The sequence below is a fragment of the Empidonax traillii genome, unplaced genomic scaffold (genome assembly GCF_003031625.1).
Source record: "Empidonax traillii isolate 1590-97213 ecotype Southwest subspecies unplaced genomic scaffold, ASM303162v1 scaffold195:size1760703, whole genome shotgun sequence".
In the NCBI taxonomy this organism is placed as follows: Eukaryota; Metazoa; Chordata; class Aves; order Passeriformes; family Tyrannidae; genus Empidonax; species Empidonax traillii.
The window spans coordinates 337,805-360,499 of record NW_020955388.1 but is presented as its reverse complement, the minus strand read 5'-3'; the positions used below and the strand labels follow the sequence as shown (position 1 = coordinate 360,499).

Here is a 22,695-nt window from a genome sequence, read left to right as displayed (position 1 = left end):
TTTAGAAAAACCTTCAACAAGATTCTGGACAACTGGTGACCAATGCAGTTTTTTGGTACCATGAAGCCAAAAAATGGATCTGAAAAAAGATGCGTCTATGAATGAGTGTTGTCTGGGGTGATGTGCTCAGTTCCTCAGAGTCCAGATAAGCCTAGCTGACTACTGTTGCAATGAATAATTCACTGTCTCTAAATTTAGCTTTGATCTGTGTGATTTTGTTGTGAACTTGAAACATACTCACATATATCAAGCACAGGAGTTTCAGCAGCCTTACCATTCCCTCTCTCATAAAAACACCCTTCTGACCTAAAATTCTTCTCCCAGTGCATTACTCTTTCAGCCATACCCCAGAGTGTTAAGGTGCATAGTTCATTCATTTAGGTATCTCAAAGATATGGATTTTTTTAATATTAGAAGACTTTTCAGTGTCACGTGACGTCACGGAGGAATTGCAAGGATACTGTCCTGTCTGGCCTAGGTAAAGGCTAAAGCTGAGATACTGCTTTTTTTATAGATTATTTAGTGATTTTACTATAGAAGGGCATAAATATTTCTCTGAAGAGGAACTGTTTTCATTTTCTTAGATAGTAGATTTATCCTACACTCCCTTCCATTTTTTGTGGAATTTAGTTGATGGAGGGGAGGAAGCCTTCCATCTCAAAATGAGGCCAGGTTTGGAAGAAGAAATGTCTTTCATCGAACCAGTAATTCAGTTGGAAAAAGCAGATGAGTTTGCAGGCACATGTACACTTTAGATACAAATATAAAAGTCAAAGAAACTGCTCAGGGAGTGTACACTGGCATAAAAATCCTGATGAGATTGTGAGAGGAGTTGAAAAGATACTTGTGAGTGTCTGGACCAGGGTACCACGGAGTGGTATCAGCACTGGAGCAGAAGGAAGATGAAGTTGCTTTTGGAGATGGAAAACAGGAAGGTGGCTGTGGTTTATGTCAAGGAGGAGGGTTTGGAGGTCCAGAAATATGTAGGGAGGTAGAAATATACAGAGATGAAATTAAGAGGTAAACAGGTTGCCTGAGCAAACTGACTGGGACAAGTAGCCAGGGTAGCACATGAAATGAAGGCTGAGGCTGGAGGAGGACCCTGGAAAAGTGGTGGTGCATCAGCTATGTAAAGAGAGCTGCAAATGAAAATAAAACATAGTTTGAGATATAGGACATGGATATACAAATAAGGTAAGAACAGGTTGCTCAGAAGAAGAGAGGAAGAAAGTCTGGGATCCAGCAGTAAACTTGAGGAGCAGAGCTGGGGCTGAGAAAGGGAATGAAGCATAGGAAAGAGAGTACCAGGGCAGGGACCCACTGAGGTTGGAAATGCAGAGAGAAGCAAACTATGGATACCTGAGGACAAAAAAGGCAACTGTACTACCTAAAGTGTTTTCAAGTCAGAACCAGGGAGTTTGAGACTGCCAGGTCTCAGCACTGCATGCTCTGCCACAAGTCAGTTAAATTACCCCTGCTGTTGGCTGCTTCGCTAGCACAAATGACAGAGGAGTTTTGTCTATGGGATTACAACTGGGACAGTTTCTGTAAAAGCCGTAAGGTGAAATTTCTGTGTTCATCACTTGCTTTTATTAAATCTAGATTGCTCCACAAAACGTTCTCCATTGGAACCTCATCATTAAGACTGCCATACCCAGCAACACAAGGTTAGGCAGTGCCATAGTCTAGGTATTCTATTCACAATGTTTTTGCTCTCCCATGGCTAATTTGTAATCATGAAACAAAAGTGCTGGTTAATACCACCTCTATTTTATTACTGCAGTGTAGGTATTAAAATTGAACCAATGCTAATTAAATAGTGTATGGAAGAAAGGGCTTCCAGTCAAAACAGATCTGGTGATCAGCTGTTTGAGGGCTTTGCATACACTTGTGAGTATCTTGGAAATGGCTCCATCCCTTCAGTTTTTAAGACGGAGCTTGGTAATTTTCATTTCAGGACTTGCAATAGAAGTCCTGTTATAGGAGAGACATAGGCCTGGAAAACCTGTAAATAATTCCAGTACATTTTGATTAGCTTTGGGATGGCAAAAAGAGGAGGTTACGTGCGTTGGTTATAAGGCTTCTCTGGTGAAAAGTAAAGCTCTATGACAAATCTTCGTGGATGTCAAGCCTCAAAATCTCTTCTAAATTCACCCAAGTGTAATTTTAAATTAGGCCATCAGACTTGTTTTCAGTGAGAGAAAAAGTAGACATAAATGACCTTGAGTGCTTAAGTGAGATGGAGATGACAGGGATGAAAATGTTTCTGTAATTTTAATGGGCATGAGATTTATGCACTAAGCAAACTACATTATAATAGAATTTTCATTAATTTGTCTTAGGAATCTCTCTCTTTCTCCATTTGTCTGCATGGCTGTGAAAGTCTATTAATAATAAATAGTATTATACTGAAGATTTTTTTCCAGTTTTGACCCATTGAGCCAAGTGAAACCTTCTCATGATAAATCAAGTGCAGAAAGACACTGCCTGTGTAGTATTTCAGGCTGCCAGGTCCTAGAGCCTAATCTCTGCTGTAATGAAATGATGTGAACAGCAGGTAGACCAGAGAAGGGCAACAAAACAAACAGAGAGGCTAATTCAACTCAGTATGTCAGTTTGGGTTTGTCTGAAATGGGTACTTCAAAATCTGCCTCCTTCTTCACTTCAGAGAATTTTAGCTTCATTTTGGAATATGCTCTTCTAGAAATAAGAAACCTCTGCATGTCTAACACCAGACCCAGAGTACAGGCTGCAAATCCTTTTTTTATCACCTTTACTTTGACTCTGGGAAGAACATCCGTCGCATTTTTGCAGCTGCTAGAAATATTTTGCCTCTTTGATTTATAACAGTGTTTAATGAATGAGTGGCAGTGGTTTATCAAACCACAGTCATGCAGGCCTTTTCAACAGGCAAGGGCAAAGTGAGCCTTGCTGATTCCTTTTAAAGAAATGATTGCTAGAATATAAATGCCAAGTCTAGTTAAAAAAAAGCACACAGCTGGCTGTTAAACCAAAAACGTTGCTGCAGTATCACAACTCAGAAAAATCACAAGTGAAACAAGCTTCGTAAATTCAAGTGGATGGCAAAGGAGGCTTCTGGAGGCAGCATAATTGCTGTTCAAGCAATTCTGCTGAGTCTTCAAGAGGCAAAAGCAGGCAGTGGGATGTATGTCGTGACTTGGTATGACATGTGTTACTTAGCTGCTGCATGGAACAAAAAAGTCAGATGATTTTGATATGCCTAGTGGGAATCAACAGTGAACATTTAGGAAATTAGTAATCTTTTGGGATAGGAAGCAATCAGGGACGGAGTGCAAGAGGATGTCCCGGGCAGCAGATGAGTCTTGTCCCTGGGACTCCCAATGTGTGAGGTGTGGTCCAACCACTGAAATGCATTGTCAAGTCTTCTTTCCAGCTGCTGAGCAAGAGAATGTGTCTAAATTAGGGTAGCTTTTTAAATGGGTTTTGAATTCTTTGGGAAGATATATATCAATTAAATGCAATTAAAATGCTGCATGATTTGTAACTCTGGTTTTCTTTATGATCTGCTTTAAAATGTACACGTGACTAAGATTTGTTGAGTTGATACGTAAAATGGAAGAAAAAACCCTCCAAACAATATTAATATAGATAAGGTATAGAGCAGTTCTTTAATGAAACCTTTCAGGTGCACGGTTACATAGGCGCATGCACACACACCCACAGAATTCTCACACTTTTTATGACTTTAACTAATTGCCATATCTAGTGAGTACATCCAACCCAAAAACCATTTTTGCTTCTGGTACCACCCTCAGAATTGCCCCATAGGAGCCTTTTCAAGGGTTCTGGGCCCTCTATCTTGTTTTAACTACAATATATCTTATTATTCTGGTCCAGGTGTACGTCCCAAACAGGATACCTTTGCTAAAACATCTTTCCTTGAAAAGACTGTTAACCAGAAATTCAGGAATGTAGCACAAACCGTGAGAAAGGGTTTTAGTAACTGTCTAAAGTGAAAGAACATTATACGGCTATATTCAAATCTACAGAAGCTAAAAATCTTTAAGCATCAGAGTCAGATGCATATTTGGGTCAAAATGGTTTTAGACTGCTGATTTACCTAACAGCTTAGTTGGAGTGACTTAATTTTGGACCTCAATTTCTGAATATGAAAAGTGACATTAATAACCTTTTTATTTGTGCTCCAGCTGGTAATGAAAGACAACTGCTTTGTAAAACTATAACAAATGGGAAAAGAATGAGCAAGCAAGAAAACATTTGTGTTCTTACTACTACATACAGATGGTAGCCACTCTCAGCTGTAAATACTACTGCACTACAAATCTGCAAATAGGCTATTAGCTATAGGCTGTTCTTAAACAATATCTCAAAAGTATATTGACATACAGATTTTTTTCATTCAGTTATGACTGTGCATAGAATTGTAACAGCAGCATGCTAACCACTAAATTGAATGCCAGATATTGTTAGCATGAGGGAGTACAAATGAGGAAGAACTGTAGTGAGGATTTGAAAATAATAGACTTATCTTTCAGAGGATGAAAACAAAAATACTGGGGGGAACTATACTAACTATGGTTTGATGTTGGTTGAGAAATTATAATGGCCAGAGTTTCATGGCTGGGATGCTAATGTTGGGCTGTCAAAGCTTTATGTAGATATTAAAAAACACTTTATTGCTGACATTCCACCTTATCCCCCCAAAAGAGAATAAGTTACAGATTTTTAGAGACATTAAATTGGTCTTAGTGCCTGATTCATGTATTGTGTTTTTGTTTATTCCTTGAAGATTTATTTAAAATGCAATGTCTGTATCCATTCCGTAAACTTTAGAGAGGGATAATGTGACAGATTATGATTTATGAGTGATGAAGTAAACTGACAGTATATTTGCCTTCAGTTTATATTTTAAATGGCAGTAGTTTGGTTAGTAACTACTGATGGTATTTGTTTTCTTGCTAAGTATATCCAGATACAGTGCACTGAAAACTCATCACATGATAAAAACATGACAATTTCCCAAAGGGAGCTTATAGCTAAGGAAGAATAGCAAATTTGAGAAATAGAGCCGTGAAGATATTGATAATATGTTTGGTGAGATATTTGGGTTTAGGTAAAATACACATTAATATTAAAATTCTAGAACATTAAACTGTACAGAAAATAAAGTTCATCACAAGAGCTCATTCTGAAATCACATTATGATTTTAGCAGTCTCCTGATAGCCAGATGGAATTTAACAGAGGGGAAAAAAAATCTATCATGGTAAAATCAGAAACAAGGACAATCTGTCAAATCTAAATGCAGAGGCAACTCTCTTTAAAGCTGGAAGTGGTATTTAATTCTGTGATTTCATTACAATGTTAGTTGCTACTTTAAGTGAAGCATGCCATGTACTTTACAAATACAGGGTTTTTTTCTGCTTAAGTAACATTCATAGTTGAGTCATATTTTCACTGAATGCCCAAATCCCTCAAATTTATTGGAATTTTTATGTTTTGTTTTGTTTTTTAAATACTTCGATTTTATATGACAACAGCCTATAAAACTAGATTAAAAAATCAGCACTGCAAGTTAGTTGGGACTAATTGGAAACAGTATGTGATTTTGGCTTTATTCCTTGTTTGGCTGGGTCTCACTCAATCTCCCTGCAGAACCAGGGGGATTTCATAAAGCAACTGGCAGTTTGAATTCCTGTAAGAATAAAAAAGGCCTCTAGAGAGTATTATGGGACAAACATACGGAACAAAGACTTTTCTTTCCTTGAGAGAGAAAAAAAAAAATCAATATCAGCTTATAACGTTCATGATGGGAATATATAATTTTGGTGTAACCACTTTTAACAGATTTATTCTAAGACGTGCTGTTGATCAATAAGTGTTAAAATATATGTGTAGAAAATACGTAAAATACAGTTTATATGACTAAATTCTTGCAGTCAATGAGATTGGATATGTTTAATGCATAGATCAGCTTACTTTTTGTGGTCAGAGGGTTAGTAAGAGGAAGAAATTGAATCAGTTATTTTTTCAAATAATTTGTATCATAATCTGAATTATGAAAAGATGAGACTTTAACAAATGTGAACAGACATCACTGGAAATAATTTTTAAGTCTTTAAAGTATGGATTTTTTTTTTCTTTTTAAAGTGGGTATGGTATTAAAAGAAATACTGCTTTCCTTTTAAGTAGTCTGTTATCCTACAGAAAAATTACCCTGATTTGAGACTTCTGCTAAGCATGAATGATCTGGTGGGAAAGCAAGGAACTCATGACTGGAAACTCCTCCTCTTTTGTTTTGGTCATGAAAAGTTAAGTCTTTCAGTAAACTCCTATCTTTTTTTAATGAAAACAGGCTTTTGGTTATAATAGTGAGCAAGTTGTCAACTTCCAACTAGTTTCTTTAAGAAAAAAACACCCATGGTCTCTTTTCCACGATGCTCTATGCTTGTATTTTTAGTCTACAAGAGTGGTGGCGAGGAGTATTGATTTCTAAAAATTGTTTAAAATTCTAGCAGCGTGGATGTATCAATCTCATAATGTGCCTGTGAAGATATTTATTTAAAGCAACATTATGTTCTTTTTCTTTAAAGACAGTTCTGTACCTGCATTAGAGAATATTAAACACTGTGTTTCCAAGGGCTTATTAAATATTCAGTTGTTTTCTTTTTCTGTTGTCAGGTGTATCAAGGGCAAGACTTCTGTGTCCTGGAATGAAACTCAAATAAATTAAATGAACTTTTTAAGCTGCTCTTGAAGGCTCACATTAGGAAATATACACTATGTAGTGAGGGGAGTTGAAGGAGGAGGTGTTGAGATCCAACCCCAGAACAAGTTTAATACAGACAGGCTACATACTTTTTCTGGGAAAACACTGAAATATTGCAAGAGATTTTATTCAAAACTTAAATGTGAAGCAATAAGCAAGTGTGACTAACAGTCTGTTGTGCATTAACCTCTTCACTGGTTATCATCAGCATTGGAATAATAAATAATGCGTGAAAATAGCTTGTTTAAAGTGTATGAGGTGGACAGATGAAGCATATTTTAAATATGGAGTAGTATGAGTCTAATTTTATGAATATCTATAATACACCTGAGTGTGAGGATCCATTTCTAGCTCTGCTGTTTTTCCTGGGCCGTGTCTAAAGCTGTTAAGCCTTAGCATGACTGCAGTAAGGCCCTGGCTCCATGCTCTGGCAAAGGCAAGTTGTGCAACTAGTCCCATGTCTGGGTTTCCTTGGAAAGGAAACTTGAGCATGTGGGTTAGATATGAGCCACAGCATCCAATAACTAGATGGCTTTTCCTACTGCTAAATCCAGGCATGGCCTATGAGACTGTTTTCAGGTCATTTTCAGCCACAATTTTTGGTGACATTAGTTTTTTAAAGGCACTTAGGGAGCTACGTACAAGGTTAAACATGAACTTTGGACTCTACTAATTCTACTAATCTACACACTGCTCAATTTTCTGAATTAGTTGTCAATTTTGAAATTGCTTTAAACTCTGAGCTACTCAGTTCTCCATGAGACACTGAATTTGAAGTAGGAAACATAAAGTTTTGTTCTTTCAACAAATTATCTGCAGGCATCTCATACTCACTTTAGATTTATGCACTTCATTAAAATCAAGTTGTGGATGATTAATCCACTTACTGTGAACATTAGTAGAATTTAGCAACAGAGCTTGACTGGTGATCCCATCAACTAGACAAGCTTTGAGACAGAATCTCTACCAATGTCTGAAATGTGATGCTGACACACAGGAACAAAATTGGGTGCATGCTGCCTTCAAACTGTGAGCACAGGGAATCAGCAGCCTACTGAGAGCTTTAACTGCTTAATGAGGAATGTTCTGCATGCTGTGTATTACATACTGAACATTTTTGTAACTTTTAACTGCTCTTTTGTGGCAAAAATGTACTGAAATTTTTATTAATTCGATTTGTGTTAATTTCAGTTTTGAAAACAGTGGCCCTGGAGTGTGTCTACAACCCTTCTGTGGCTTAGAAAACTATTGTCCCTCAGGGGGTAAAAAAAAAAACCTAAATGAAGAAAGATTATTTTATCTTATCCATTGAAACAAACCAGAAACAGCTATTAAAGAAACCCCCAAAAAAACAACTTTTAAGAAATGAGAAAAGGATCATGATTATTTGGATCTTGTTTTTGAAAATTTTTCTTCATTTTTTTTTTCTAAAGACTTTCAAGCCATGTGCCTGGGCTGCAATCTTTGGTTTAAAAAATGGGGTAAATAAACTCTTTTGCTGTACACCAAGGCTAAACTTGTTTTGCAGCTAGTCAAAACCTAAGTTTTCAGAACTCACAGTGAAAGGTACTAATGATTCAAACAGAAAATTGCCTCTAGTTGTAACCTTTCCAAAATAATTATTAACTCCTTTTAGATTTTTTGCTTCATAAAAGAAAAACGGAAACAAACAAAAAGTTGTGATACAAAAAGTGATACACCAGTTACTGTGGACTGAGGAACTACTGCAGGACAGAGGAATAGAACTTGTCTTCTCACATCCAGCAGAGAATCTGGGAGTGAAGATCTGTACTTTGTCTGAGAGAGGATGCTTGCCCACATGAACAAAAATGGATGTATTTTTATAGGCTCATAACCTTAGAAGAGCTAGAATCAGGATGAAGGAAAAGGAATTAGGGTGAAGGAGAAGGAAAGCATAATGTGAGGACTGCACATGTCTTCATTTCATTTCTGTCATTACAGTTGTTTGTGAGAACCATGCTAGAGTCTTTTCAACACGATGCCTGGTATTATATAATGTAATACTAAGGAATAACCTTTGTTAATGTAAAGTAAATCCCTAAGAATTTTTTGTTTGACTGATAAAATGCTCCGTCTTGCATTGATCATTGCATTTTCTTTTTGCATGTTCTCTGAAGCCTCTGATGATTGCAATAACATAGTAGGTCCTTTGTATCTGAGGTTTCATCATGCTAGGTGCTGTGCAAGCTCTATTCTCATCCAAGGAGTTGACAATGTAAACCCAAAGGCAACAAGAGATAAAAGGAATTGGTGTCTTTGCTCAAAATCAGTGATGCAAAATGTGTACATCTCCTTGTTTTACATTTCTGTGAATGGTTATTGCAGGATTATAAAAAATCTGTCACCAGATTGCCTTGTCTTTACTCTAACATCTGGAAGATGACTCTTTAGGATAATGGAGTAAGATACTCAGAGGATTTGGCACATGACTCAATTGTCTTTTTCCTTTGGGCATCGTAAAACACTGAATGTAGGTGCACGGCTAAAAATTTCAATCTGCTTTGCCAAGTGCCAAGTGTACTGTGGCCTTTCACCACGCCAATCTTAAGCAAAACAGCAATAAATAGCTTGTCAGGAAGTTCTAACAGTAATTAATCTCTTGGTATTTGGCATCTTTTTTAGAAAGGTTCTGAACCAGAATGGACTCTTTTTTTCTGAAACACAGAAACAAGTGCTACTTATTTACATGCTGTTAGATTCACTGCACTGTTGAATGCACAGTTAATCCTTATAATATCTACTTGTTGGCAAATTATATAGTCGGTAAATTTTACTTTGTCTAGGCTGAATGTAGTTTTATTTTCAGGTAAAAAAATGTTCGTGGTTATCTGAAATCAATGTGTTGCTGTTGAAGAGGTTGCCCAATATTTTATCTGTCAAAAGTTACCTTCCAAATTGCAAACTACACTGCTGACTTAGCTTCAGTGATTCTTATCTCCACAGATTTGTTTGCTTTTTCCATCCTTGACTGTGTAGAAGGATCCTGGAGGATGCTCTAGGGGCCACCCAAGGGTCATTCTTAGCTCACCAGAGGCTTAGAGTCTGATAAATTTTCTATCCATCTTATGGAGAGGTTTTGGAAAGATCTGCTGAGATTAATTCACTAGATTATATAAATCTTGTTGTATTTGCTGACTCTAGTTGTCTCACACAAGACCGAGGCTTTTTTTTTGTGTGTGTTGTTGTCAGGTGCTGTGAGCTATGAGCATGAAGCAATTTTGTGGTTAAGGCAAAGCCAGAAAAACCTGTTCAGTAAAAATCAAACAGGATAAGATCGTTTGCTTAGCTTGTGGCTAGAAGTTTAGGCTGGATGATAAGTGTTCAGTTCAGTACCTGAGTCAGTCCTTTTTAAAAGATAACAGATTTAGAGTGTTTATAATTGTAGGGCACGATGTAATTTTTTTTTTTTTGTTGATTGAGGAAAGGAAGCCATAAAGAAGCTGCAAATCTCTGATATAGGTAGATGTGTGGGGTTTTTGGTAGATGTATCTTGTGAGTCTGAATGTAATAAATTTGCCTGGCCTGCATTGCAAATTTAAACTTGTTTCCCAGAATGAAAGCTATTCTCTCTACTGGTTGTAGATACAACATTTTGTTGTCTAACCAATGTTCTGTGTTAGAAAAATGCAACTGTTCTGTCTTGTACCAGCCCAAATGAGCTTCTGTGGCACATAACACTAAATCTGAGTGCTAATACTGAATTAAGTGATTGATACACAAAGTACACAAAATCAGTTTTGCCACAATGTTGTATCTTGGACTAAAGTGACAGAACAGAGGCAGTCCTACTAACGGCTGTTGTTCTATCTGCCTTGTAACTAGATTTTTTCCAACAAGGCTCAAGATTTTGGTGTGCTAGCACATAGGCACTAGATATTTTTAGAAACCTGTTTAGGCATCTTTTTGTCTCTTTGGGCCCCTTTTACCTTAAAAAATCTTGATGTCTTCAGAAGGCTTTTTTTCCCCCCAGGATAATATTGACTATAAAATGTCTATTAAGCTGAAAATTCAAAATAACAAACCTATTGATAACATTTTATAAGCCCTGGCTCAGGGAAGGATTTAAATACATCATCTACTCAGGTACTAGACCATTGCTGTTAGCGTGCTAGATAATATGGTGGTAATGTAATGTCATAGTGAAGAAATTAACCATTGTAGCAAAGGAACAACTGACTTCAAACCACCTTTTCATTTTGTGTGTTTTACTGCTTGTAAGAAAATCTATCTCTGCCTCTTGCCTCATTGTTATTTTTTGAGATCTTGTCCTGGATGTTCTCTTTTCTTCAGTATTTAGACTGTGATGACTGAGTTGAGGATCAGACTTAAAAAATACTCTGTAATAGCTGTCTCCAGGTTATTTACCTGTATTTTTTTTCAATTCATGTGCCTCTACTGAAACTGAATTTATATTTCCCTTTTTGTTCAGACTGTCTTGTTTTGTAACTTTGTTAGCAGGATTGTATATCCTAACACCCTGTCATACCTCTGCCGCCACAGTGTGTGAGGTTCTGCTAGATTTACTTTTAGTGCTTCCTAAGAGAATGAGTGATTGAGGACTGCAAACATAACAGGCTATGCAAGCAGCTCTATCTGTAACACAGAAGGCTTTTTCTACTAGTAAATATCTTGTGTTTGTAAACATTGAAAATCCAAAGGAAACTAGGAGTTTGGATCTGCTTCTTGGTCCCTCTGAGGTGCCCTTCAGAACAAGTGTGAATTTTGAACCATAGTTTCAAGACCATTAGGGTCAGCCCCATTTTTCACGGTGTGAGAGGTGGATATCCTTAAATATTGCTGTGGTTGGTTTGTATGGAGGCTGTTATATACCCTGGCAACTGAATGGAATTCAGACAATTTAGCACAGACTAAAGAATTTGTTGCCATTTTCTTAATGAGTTGCATCTTGTCTTGGTGTCCATCAGCAAGACTTTTCCTGCTCCCAGACTCCTGGCCTGTGTGAGAGCTGTTTGCTGTTCTCTGGCCTAGATGTAAATTTTTATGCATATGAGTTTGTCAGTCATTTTGGGATGCATAAGTTTTATAATAAACACTGATATTGTTAGTATTAATGTGAAGAGCTGTGTGGTTCTGATGTCTCTTTTGTCTCTTTTTGTTTCAGTTCATTGCTTTTGCCTCTTTATTCTTCATCTTAGTTTCAATCACAACCTTCTGCCTGGAAACACACGAAGCTTTCAATACTATTATAAATAAAACTGAGCAGGTCGTCAATGGGACAGAGACTGTGCTACAGTATGAGATTGAGACAGATCCTGCCCTGACGTACGTGGAAGGAGTCTGCGTGGTGTGGTTTACATTTGAATTTTTAGTACGTGTTGTTTTTTCCCCCAACAAACTTGAATTCATCAAGAACCTCTTGAATATCATCGACTTTGTGGCAATCCTGCCCTTTTATCTAGAAGTGGGCCTGAGTGGGCTCTCCTCCAAAGCTGCTAAGGACGTGCTTGGTTTTCTCAGGGTGGTAAGGTTCGTCAGGATCCTGCGGATCTTCAAGCTCACCCGGCACTTTGTGGGCCTCAGGGTGCTGGGTCACACGCTGCGAGCCAGCACCAATGAGTTTCTGCTGCTGATAATATTCCTGGCACTTGGTGTTTTGATATTTGCCACTATGATCTACTACGCAGAGCGGGTGGGAGCCCAGCCTAATGACCCATCAGCGAGTGAACACACGCAGTTCAAAAATATCCCTATTGGCTTCTGGTGGGCTGTTGTCACCATGACCACCTTGGGATACGGGGATATGTATCCACGGACTTGGTCAGGCATGCTGGTGGGAGCCCTGTGTGCATTGGCAGGGGTGCTCACCATAGCCATGCCTGTGCCTGTGATAGTTAACAATTTTGGGATGTACTACTCCCTGGCCATGGCAAAGCAGAAACTACCGAGGAAGCGGAAGAAGCACATCCCTCCTGCTCCTCAAGCCAGCTCACCCACCTTCTGCAAGACAGACTTGAACATGGCCTGCAATAGCACACAGGGTGACATCTGCCTGGGCAAGGACAACCAGCTGATGGAGCACAACAGATCATCAGGTAGGACCCCATTGGAAATGCATGTCCTCTAAAAACACTTTATAGACCAGTATGTTTGGTAGGAGTCAGAAAGCAGCCAGCCTTTCTGCCAGGAGAAGACGTAGCTCCCACCCTTCTCCCCTCCAACGTTTGCGTGTGTCAGTCTCATAGAGGATGAAGTAGGTATAGTGATGTTCCCAAACCTCTATGTAGCTGGTCTATACAGTTTTGCTTGCTCTGTTGAGAATGCTTTCCTGCTGATGATATCAACCTTTTCTTTTGCCTGTTGTTTGTTGCGTCGTATGGATGTTTCTTGTTTTTCTGCATGACTGTGACTATTTGAGCAGCCACCGTGTCCCACCCTGTTGGACTCCATGGTGTTTTGCCTCAGTGTCTGTCTCTTGTGTCAGCTTTGCCTGTGCCACATCGTGGCCTGTTAAGCAAGATCCTACAAAGAAGCAGTCATTTAAAAGGAGCAGGTGCTTTACATCCAAAGCCCAGCACTCAAAGGAAATAGGAAGAAATTTTCTTTCTAGTTTTCTTTCCATTTGACATTCTGCTTCCCTGGCTAAAAGAACCTCCTTTATCTGTTAACGTTGCATGATATTTACTATTAATTAAATGACAATAGCATAGGTGATGTAAAGTTTGTCAAGAAAAAAGAAAATTACAGCCCTTAGCAACATCATTGCTATTACTGTTGATTTTTGTGATTTCTATTACCTTATTTGTTAGAGTTCCAAATGATGAATAAGAAGTATTTTGTGCTTATATCGGTGAAAATGCATATCAAATGACAGCCTCAGCCCCTCCAAGCCATGGCTCCCTATTCCATATCTGTTGCAATTAAAGAGTAAATTTTACCTCTCAGTATAATTAAAACAAATTTTTGAGCAGCAAGAATATTTTTTTTTGTTTCTTAGGTGTATTTATTCTTAAGCCAAGCACAGTCTGCTTATAAAGCTAACATACCAGTCATTGGAGTCCTGTTGAAAAACTGCTAAAGAATAATAAGAGCAAAACCACCCATGACTGGTGTCATTCAGGAATTGAAATTTATTTTTTAAAAAGAAGAGTCTATAAAATCGATCTTTGAAAAATATCCTTCATCGGTCTGTTGCTCTCTTACTGAATAGCATTTGTGTTCAAAGAAGCTCAGTTTCACAAAGTTAACACAGCTTTTTGAACACCCTAAATATATTTAAGAGGACAGAAACCCTTGAAAGGACACACACTGAGCATGGAATATGGTTAGTTTTACAGTGCTTTGACTAATATCCACTTTGAGATAACATCTTTAAAGTATTAATGATAACAGCTTTTTATGCCATCAGGTCCTACTAAAGGTATTCTGAATGGAGGAGGCTCAGTGTGATCACTACAAAGAGACACTTCTTTGTGTCTGCAGCTTTATTTACAAGGGGTCCTTGATTTACAATAGTCTTTGAAATTAGAGAGAAAGCAGATATGCAAAATGGAGACATTTTAAAGTCTTAACCTTTTCTTCAGTAGTGCCACCACTCACATCATGCACTGTAGCTTTATTTCTGAGAGAGAATGCTATTAGAGTCACTAGGAATTCTAAGCAAAACTTCAAGGCTGATTTTTACCCTTTGCATTCCCAGTTCAGAAAAAAAAAAAAAAATGCTTATGTTTAAATGCAAAGGTAAAGCTCAAGTTATGTTTTTACTGAATTTGACCAATCAGGAGAAGTACAAAGTTTGCTCTTTGACAAAATAAAGTAGAAACCAAAGATAGCGTTTAGTATTGAGTACTTATGATGACAAGCAGTGCAAGTGTTATATATAAAGAAATGAAAGCTAAGTGTGTTATTAAACAGCCCATAGTGCCAAACTTTGAAAATTTAGCCCTCCTGCCTGAGGAGTTGTTTTTAAAATATGTTAAACATATTCTAAGCAAAAATGACTAACTTGACCTCTTGTTTAGCAAAAAGGATAGCCAAAATATTAAATGCATGTTTGAAATATCCAAGGCTGACTGTACTCTGAAGTTACAGTCCATAGTAGTCAACTAACTGAGCCTTGAATTGATTATTTCTTATTTTATGTTAGTTTACTATAACCTTATATGAGTTTTAGAAGAAGAACAGGAAAGTTGAAAGATCATTGTTCTTGAATAAAACAAAAATCTTTTGCCATTTTGTACTGCTTAATGATTAATTGCAGAATTGTTTTCTTTTAATGATTTACTTTATAACTATTTTTTGAGTGATGGGAATATCTGGCATTCAGCATAAGCTCTTTGTGATGTCTCATTTCCTCATTCATTATTGTCTGTAAATGGGCATGGTGCTTTAACCAGTGTTATCAGGTGAAGACAGTGCAGGAAGTGAGCAGCCACTCTCACCTGGTGAAAGGCTCCCTCCCATCAGACGTTCTAGTACAAGAGACAAAAACAGAAGAGGGGGAACATGTTTCCTACTGACAACAGGTGATTACACGTGTGCTACTGATGGAGGGATCAGGAAAGGTATGGACTTCTTTCATTAGATCATAAAAGGTTACTCAGCAATGTGCTTGTGAAAAACAATCTTAGAGTAAAATGATGTGCACAATGCTCTTAGAGGAAAGACTGTACTCACAATGTATCTTTTTTTCTTTACTCCTAGTCATTTTTTTTCTGCTTTCCTTTTAGAAACACTCATCCCCTTTAGTCTTCAAAAAATATGCTTGATGTTGGACCCTCGTTTCACTTGTGTCTTCATTTGTCTGTTATCTCTAACGGAAAAGCCTGCAATTTAGACCTTGCTCATTCAACCACTCATCACTCAGTATCATTTGTCATTCTAAAAGACAACTTAGTCATGTAATAACTCTGGTCTGCTCTTAATAACTTAGTAAAATTTGCAGCTGAATACACTTTAAAATGTCAGAAGTAAGCAACATTTTTGTTCTCAACACAAAAAAGCATATTATGAGATGCTATTTAGATTTCTTTCAGATAAAAGTTTGAGCTTATAATGCCAAATAATGTTTCTTCCTTGCAATACACCACTGATACTAAAAGGTGACTTCCTACCCCAACCAGAATTCAACTACAGTAAGCAATGCTTGACCTTGCAAGGTGCTAAAGATACCTATCTACTTATTCAGCTTCTTTAAGTCTAATTGCTCCTTGTTCAGTAGGATGGGTCCCAGGCAGAGTTTGCAAAACTCCTATTTCGTATTTGTTCCTCTCACATGGCTGTTTCCTAGCCCATCAGGCCACAACTGGCTGCAAAACTAACATCAGGACATAGCCCTAAAATCAGCAATGCCAGTGGTAGTCTTGCCATTTCCTTAGATAAGAATTGCTTTCATTTCTTGGCAAATTATGTTCTGGAATTGTATCTTTTTAACAGATTCCACGTTCCTGAGTGCTGATGTGTAGTTATTCACCTCAGAGTTCACATGAAGTAGCCATGTGGCAGTGGCCAAACATTTTTGGCTCAGATTTTTCTGGTTTTTTTTTTTTTTTAAAAACTTGTTTGGTGTATAGGGAACATGAGTGTCCCAGCCAGCCATATACCCTAAAGGAATTCTCTTGGGTTGTTCTGCAAATGCTCTTTTTGCACTTCAAAAGCATGAACTCACTAGATTAAACCTGTGAAGGCAGATACACAACCAGAGTTGCATATGTATGGTATTCATAAAGAGTATGACTGTCTCTATGCTCCTGCATTATACACACTCTTATATATAATGTTTAGATTAAATGGAACTTCACTGCAAACATGTTTTTTTCACAGATTTACTACACTTTCCACTGAGCATATATTTCACACTGTCTTCTTAACAACTAGGATTATTTAAAGTATCTCTAATAGTAACAGTCCAGTCTTTGAGGAGGTCAGTAACACCTGGATAAAGCACATTGCCATGGCATCTTGCAAGATCGGGTTCTTGGCTTCACTCAGCAAGTTAATGGCAGTAACTATAACTACAACAGATCAGAAATAATAAAAAAAGTTACTCATCAGCTCCTAGAGACAAATTTATATAACAGTAAAATGTATTTTATACTGGAACATTTAATTTGTAAGTCCAGATTTAAAAGAAAATTATGTCATAGTTTTTACTAGAAAACTGGGGCTTGAGTTCAGAATGGACAGTTTTTTGATGAGAAATGCACCTTTTGTCTGGCTCTGATGATAATCTTAGTTGAGGCCAAAATGTTTTAGCCACTGGCTTTAAAGTATATTTTATATAGAGTAGGGAAGTTTGTGCATAAGCAAAAAACATCTTAAAATAATGGGTTTGAATAACTGAATTTAATTTGCACATCAAGTCTACTACTTTTTTTTTTCTCTTTCTTTCTTTTTTGTCTCTTTCTTTTCTTTTTTCTTTCTTTCTTTCTGTACATCCTTCTTGTATGGTTTGTTCCTTGGTTGGTTCTTGATTGTGTTCAATGATAATTTATTCTGATTTTTTTTCATTAACATCTTATCTCCATCTCTAAGATGATACTGATTCAGAGCTGATACACTAAAATACTTGAAAAGTAGTGATTTTGGATCATGCGTCTGTCTCTATTCATTTTGTGTATCTGGTTTTCAATTTTAGGAGTACCTATTTTCTTTATAATCTTTATCATATTCCTCTATCAGTTCTTTCCTTTTATCATTGGAAAAGTAGAAGGAAAATAATCTTAAAAATTACATTCCTAGTTTCTATGTAAAAAAGCTACCTGATTTTTTAAAATAAGCTTTATGTTTACAGGGAGGTTAAATATATATACTAGCATTGTGCTTCCCCTTGATTTCCCTTTCAAATGTGATTCTTTCTAATTTGTGTAAATACTGATAGAAACTCAGAAAGTGGAGGCTATTTCTGAAATATATCAGAAGACTGTGTGGCATCACAGTCTAGTCTGCCCTTGCAATCTGGAGAGAACATTGCACAGTGTTTTAGCAGACATGAGGTTATACATTTGCTTTAATTATAGTTTTACAGCATGCAGTTCTCAGAAGGTAAGAAATATGTTAATTGTTGTTAGGGGAGAACCTAAGATATGATTTTTCTGGAAGATGCTGTCTGGTAACTCTGTTATCTGAAGATCTGGAATTTGAGCTAGTAACCATTCCAGTCAGGAAAAAAAAGTCTAATGACATTCCATGTGATGTTTAGCTTTATTGTCATTGGTATTTTATAGTTTCTGTGAGAAAAATCTCAGTATTTCACTGTAAGCAATTTGTACCTGAACATCTTAACCTGACAAATGCTTAGATGCATACTTGTCTTCAAGGAAATAAGTAGTGCCACTGAAATCAGTGAGACATCTAATACTTGTACTGAAGCATGTGTCTGTGTACTTGAGGAGCAAGGTCCTTTCTGGCTTAATCTTTGTTGTATTTCCTTGCGATATCTCTCTTCAGATTGAGATTCTTTCTTAGTGGGGTTTTTCAGCTAGTATTCAAAATACTTGAGTATGAAGATAGTGATGCAGTGAATAGCAATGCTTTTTCATTGTTTTACAGCATAGCTTCTACGAAGTGAAAAAAATATGTGGCAATAAGTAGCTAGAGCTCACAGTGCATGTGAACGGAAAAGTCTTCAAATGCAATGTTCCCTTCAAATTGTGAAACATTATGTGGTCGCCTCATTTAGTGATTAATTATTTACTATTTGCTTCTGTGGATTAATACCATTTATTTCAATAGAGTCAGCTGGAAAAGAAACACAAATACAATGTTTTAAATTTACTGTTTGGGAGGCATTTGCAAGTATGTCAAACTCTGCTATCTTATTGAACTTTAGAATTAGACACAAAGTCTAAGGGTTGAAATTTCTGAAGATGGAGCTTCTTTCTCAGTTATCATTCAGTCCTCCGCAGAAGAGATTTGCACATACTGTATGCAATTTATCTAGTTTCTGGTTTCTTTATTTTTTAAACAAAATTGTCCCTAATTAGGAATTGAGTTTAGCAGAGATTATATAATTCTATCAGTTTCTGTAGTCTGTCTTAATGGGTTTTTGATTAGCTTAGCCAGATAGCTCACCAAGTAACTCTGTTGGAATCCCTTAACTTGCAGTCTGTGCAAGCCTGCTCAAGCCCACAAAGCGATATTGAGTGCAAGATGTGGAAGAGCAGGTCAGACCTTTTTTGTGGTGGTCTATTTAACTTTTTGGGGAAAAAATATCACCATTAGTTTGTAAATAATTTTATTTATTAGTATCTTTTGGTAGTAATGTGTGTCAGCATTGAGTTCTTTTGCAGGCAGATTCCCTCCGAGTCCCCAGTAGCTCCTTGGATTACATTACATTGTATTGTTTGTCTTTGTCTATTTTTTGGCTGACTTCAACTGATGTCTCTGCATTTTCTCATACAAGGCTATGAAAAATCTCGAAGCTTAAACAACATAGCTGGCTTGACAGGCAATTCTCTGCGACTGTCTCCAGTAACATCACCCTACAGCTCACCTTGTCCTCTAAGGCGCTCTCGGTCTCCCATCCCTTCCATCTTGTAAACCAGATGGCATCAATCGGCTACATAGTATTAAATCAAATACTGTTTACCACATACTGGAAATAAGTGTAGCGTTAACCATAGGCTCCACAATACTGTCTAACTCGTGCATGATTACAACTGTTTATAGTAAGAAAAGCCACTTGGGTAGCTGAAGATTTTTGTCTTGGCTTTTAAAGATTACTTAAGTAGCACTTCTCCTTTTATCTGCTATATTGTCCTTCTTTCCTGTGGCAATAAAAGGACAGTTAGTGGATGCTGTTGTCCAGTATATTCAATAAATAAGCATATTTTCAGGGAGATTTACTTAAAATAACGTGCTTCCAACTAATTATTAGTCACTCCATTGAACCTCCATTTCTTGTGACTCTAATCCATTCTGAAGATGTCTGCTCTGAAGGGTCTGCTCATTTGCATGGACCATCCTGTCTCCATCACCTGACAAGTACTGTTGCTGATTGTGGAGACCACAGAGGGCTCTGGATGCGTGTTATCACATTGTTACCATTCTGCTGAAATGAAAACACTGATAAACTGGTCTGCATGTGGGATTGTTTTTCTTTGTTTAACCTTTTCCTTTATTTTTTAACTATCTACTTGTTTATAAATGGCTTTATTTTGTGATTAACTTATTTTGGTACTGGATTGCTGTATCAGAGTTCTGAATGTCTCCGGTTGTTTGCACACAGATAACTGCAAAGAGGTTGTCATTACTGGTTACACGCAAGCAGAAGCCAGATCTCTTTCTTAATGGCTTGGGGAAGGCACAAAACATGCAAGAAAGGTAAACGCCATCCAGACTTGCAATTTTAAGCTAGCAAGTGCTGCTTGGTACTGTAGTAATTTCTCTACTCCAGGGTTCTTCAACGTTTTCAGAGGCTGAGTACCAAGTAAAATTGAAACGGTTGTTGGGGGCTTTTTTGTACCATTGTAAGAGGGTAGTGGTTCTCAAGACAGGTTTTTGACCAGCCTTATACCTCTGGCTCATGAGCTTCAAAAGTTTCTTCAATGTTTTTTGAGCTTTGTCCTATATGTTGTTTGTCTGTCTGTTTTGCAACCTGTCTCCTGTATTCTCCATCTGTCTTCATAAAGCATAGAGATACTGTTAAAACAGCCCCCACTTTTAAGTTTAACTAAGAGCATTTTTTCTCCTTTTCTCTTTTTTTTCATATGGACTATACATATGTGTATAGATAGAAATATATCTATTTTTCAAGTGCAAGTTAGTATCGTCTAGACTAACTCGTGTGCACTCTGAAGATTTTTCAAGTGGGATTTAGTAGCGGCTTTACAGCACTGACCGGTTGCCTATTGCATCAGTCTTCCTCCTAGCAACCAGCATTCATTACAAGTTTGAAACTGTATCTCCTCTAGTGTCTTTTTCATTCAATATTAACCTCTGTTTATGCAACAGGACAAATGCAATGGCAAATTTGAGGTTCTGGGCTGGTGAGGAAAAATTACCCTAAACCATAAAGTTTTAGAACTACATGGGGAAGACCATAATGACTGAAGTCTTAAGGGATCATTGAAATTGTTGAATAATACCTTATTGCCATGTTTTATTTTTTGTTAGGAAAAAAAAATATTGTTGACCATGTAACATGTTCTTCTGTATATAGCCTAGCCCAAGAGCATGACCTGCATGTCAGAATTCTTGTACAATAATGTATTTATCAAAGTATAAATTTCTGATATTTAGAGATGTACATTGATTTACTTTTGGTAAACTATTGTCAATAGATAATTGCAAACAGCTTTTAGCAAATTAATTAATACAATATTTGGTGCTGCTGTTATATTAACTACAGTGTTGTACAGAATTTATCATGGATTTTTGACTGCTGAAAAAGGGACAATGGAATTTAGCCATACCAAGGACTGTACTGGAAAGAGACTGCTGCTGCTGAATGGGCCCTGATAAACAACTCACACCTTGAGGAGGTCACTGAGACTTTACGTGCGAAGTAGAGCTTGTTAAAGAAGATTAAAGACCGCTCATAATTACTGCTGCCAGAGGAAGGGGTGACTAGTCACTGTTGATGAGTCAGCTGTAAATATAAAATGTGTGTGCATGGAATAACAGTTTTTATCTATATCAAGGAAAGCTGAATTCATGTCATCATTGCTAAGGCTCCATGCAAAGACCCACACCCCTGTATTTATTCTTCCTGGTTCCTGCAGTAAGTTGTGCTGTGGATCATACAAAGACACACACTTAATAATGATAGTGATGTAGTCTACATCTGTCTTGACTTCTGTCATACTAATGGCATATTTTGCAAAGGTCACAAATTTGAACAGAGTAGGTTTGCCTAAGTCCCTGTGTTCTCTCAGTTTACCATGACCTAAATTGCTATGAATTCTAGTGTACATGCCAAGTCTTAAGTTTACTTTTCACTTTGATAACAAAAATGTGACTGCAGATAAACATCACTGACTTTGTTCACAGCACACAGTCTTCTTTCATTGTTACCTCAAACTATAAGTATTATCAGAAATAAAATTCTGGCAGCAAGACTATTTTGGTTTTTTTTTTTTTTTTAAATTCAAAGTGTTGCAAACCCAGCATCAATAAGTATAAAAGTTGTATTAAAATTATATCCTACAAATGTATATTTTACATAAAATATATATTCTTTGATAAGTTATTTTCTGTGATTTTTGTGGTAAATGGATCTAGTCTATTCTATGTTTATGAGACATTGTAGTGCTACGATGTAATAATTATGTTCTCTCCATCCTATTCAGTGGGAAATTCTCCAGAATCTGTTTTGTCACCCTGGTGTCCCAGTTGTAGGGATCTGTCCCAGTTGTGAAACTCTGTATCGTGGAACTTCTGTGAACATGTCAAGGTGCATGCACAATCCTGGTGGAAACCAGTGGAAATGTAATACCTGAATTGGAGAATAAAAGCCAAAAGACCTGGGGAGGAACTTGGAACATATCTTCTGAAGTGGCTCATGCGCTTTCTTTAGCTTTACTGGTCCCCTGCCTGCTACTGGCCACCCCAGTTCTCAAACCAGCTTCCTGCGGTGCATGAGGAGCTAATTCAAAAACTAGCATGAGCTGGCTTCTGAAACAGTTTAAAATCTATCTTCTTTCTAATGACGCTACACCTCGTAGCGAAAGTTGCAGTTGGATTAGATGTTTTAAGTCTAATGGGAGTTTTATTGCATCCTGGTGTGACATCAACCTAAAAAAAGGGGTGATAAATGGTTGCTTAAAACTCCTAACTAATACTGTATTTGGGGCCACCTGTGAAATCCCCAAATACACAAGCAGTGTCTGAGAGGGGTGAGGTAGCTAGTACAACTGTACATTTGATCAGAGAGGCTGTAATGCAGTATTTTTGCAAATGTGCCGAAATGTAAGAAAGATTCCAGAAAACAGGATCAAGAGGTGT

General features: G+C 37.2%; 1 protein-coding gene across 10 annotated transcripts in view; it reads left to right on the top strand.

Annotated features, from left to right (window-relative positions):
• The window catches only part of KCNC2 (potassium voltage-gated channel subfamily C member 2), a 102,476-nt gene extending 80,240 nt beyond the window's left edge, over positions 1–22,236 (top strand). For 3 of the 10 annotated variants that reach the window (XM_027886780.1, XM_027886778.1, XM_027886779.1), the window contains exons 3-5: positions 11,915–12,845; positions 15,147–15,314; positions 19,154–22,236. In XM_027886780.1, coding sequence (XP_027742581.1) covers positions 11,915–12,845; positions 15,147–15,314; positions 19,154–19,290 — 1,236 coding nt within the window. In that variant the 3' untranslated portion in view covers positions 19,291–22,236. Of the gene's footprint in view, positions 1–11,914; positions 12,846–13,171; positions 13,471–15,146; positions 15,315–19,153 lie in introns of those variants that run through there. The other 7 variants (XR_003571545.1, XM_027886783.1, XM_027886787.1 and 4 more) reach the window with 7 other exon arrangements.
• Positions 22,237–22,695: the final 459 nt, after the last annotated feature.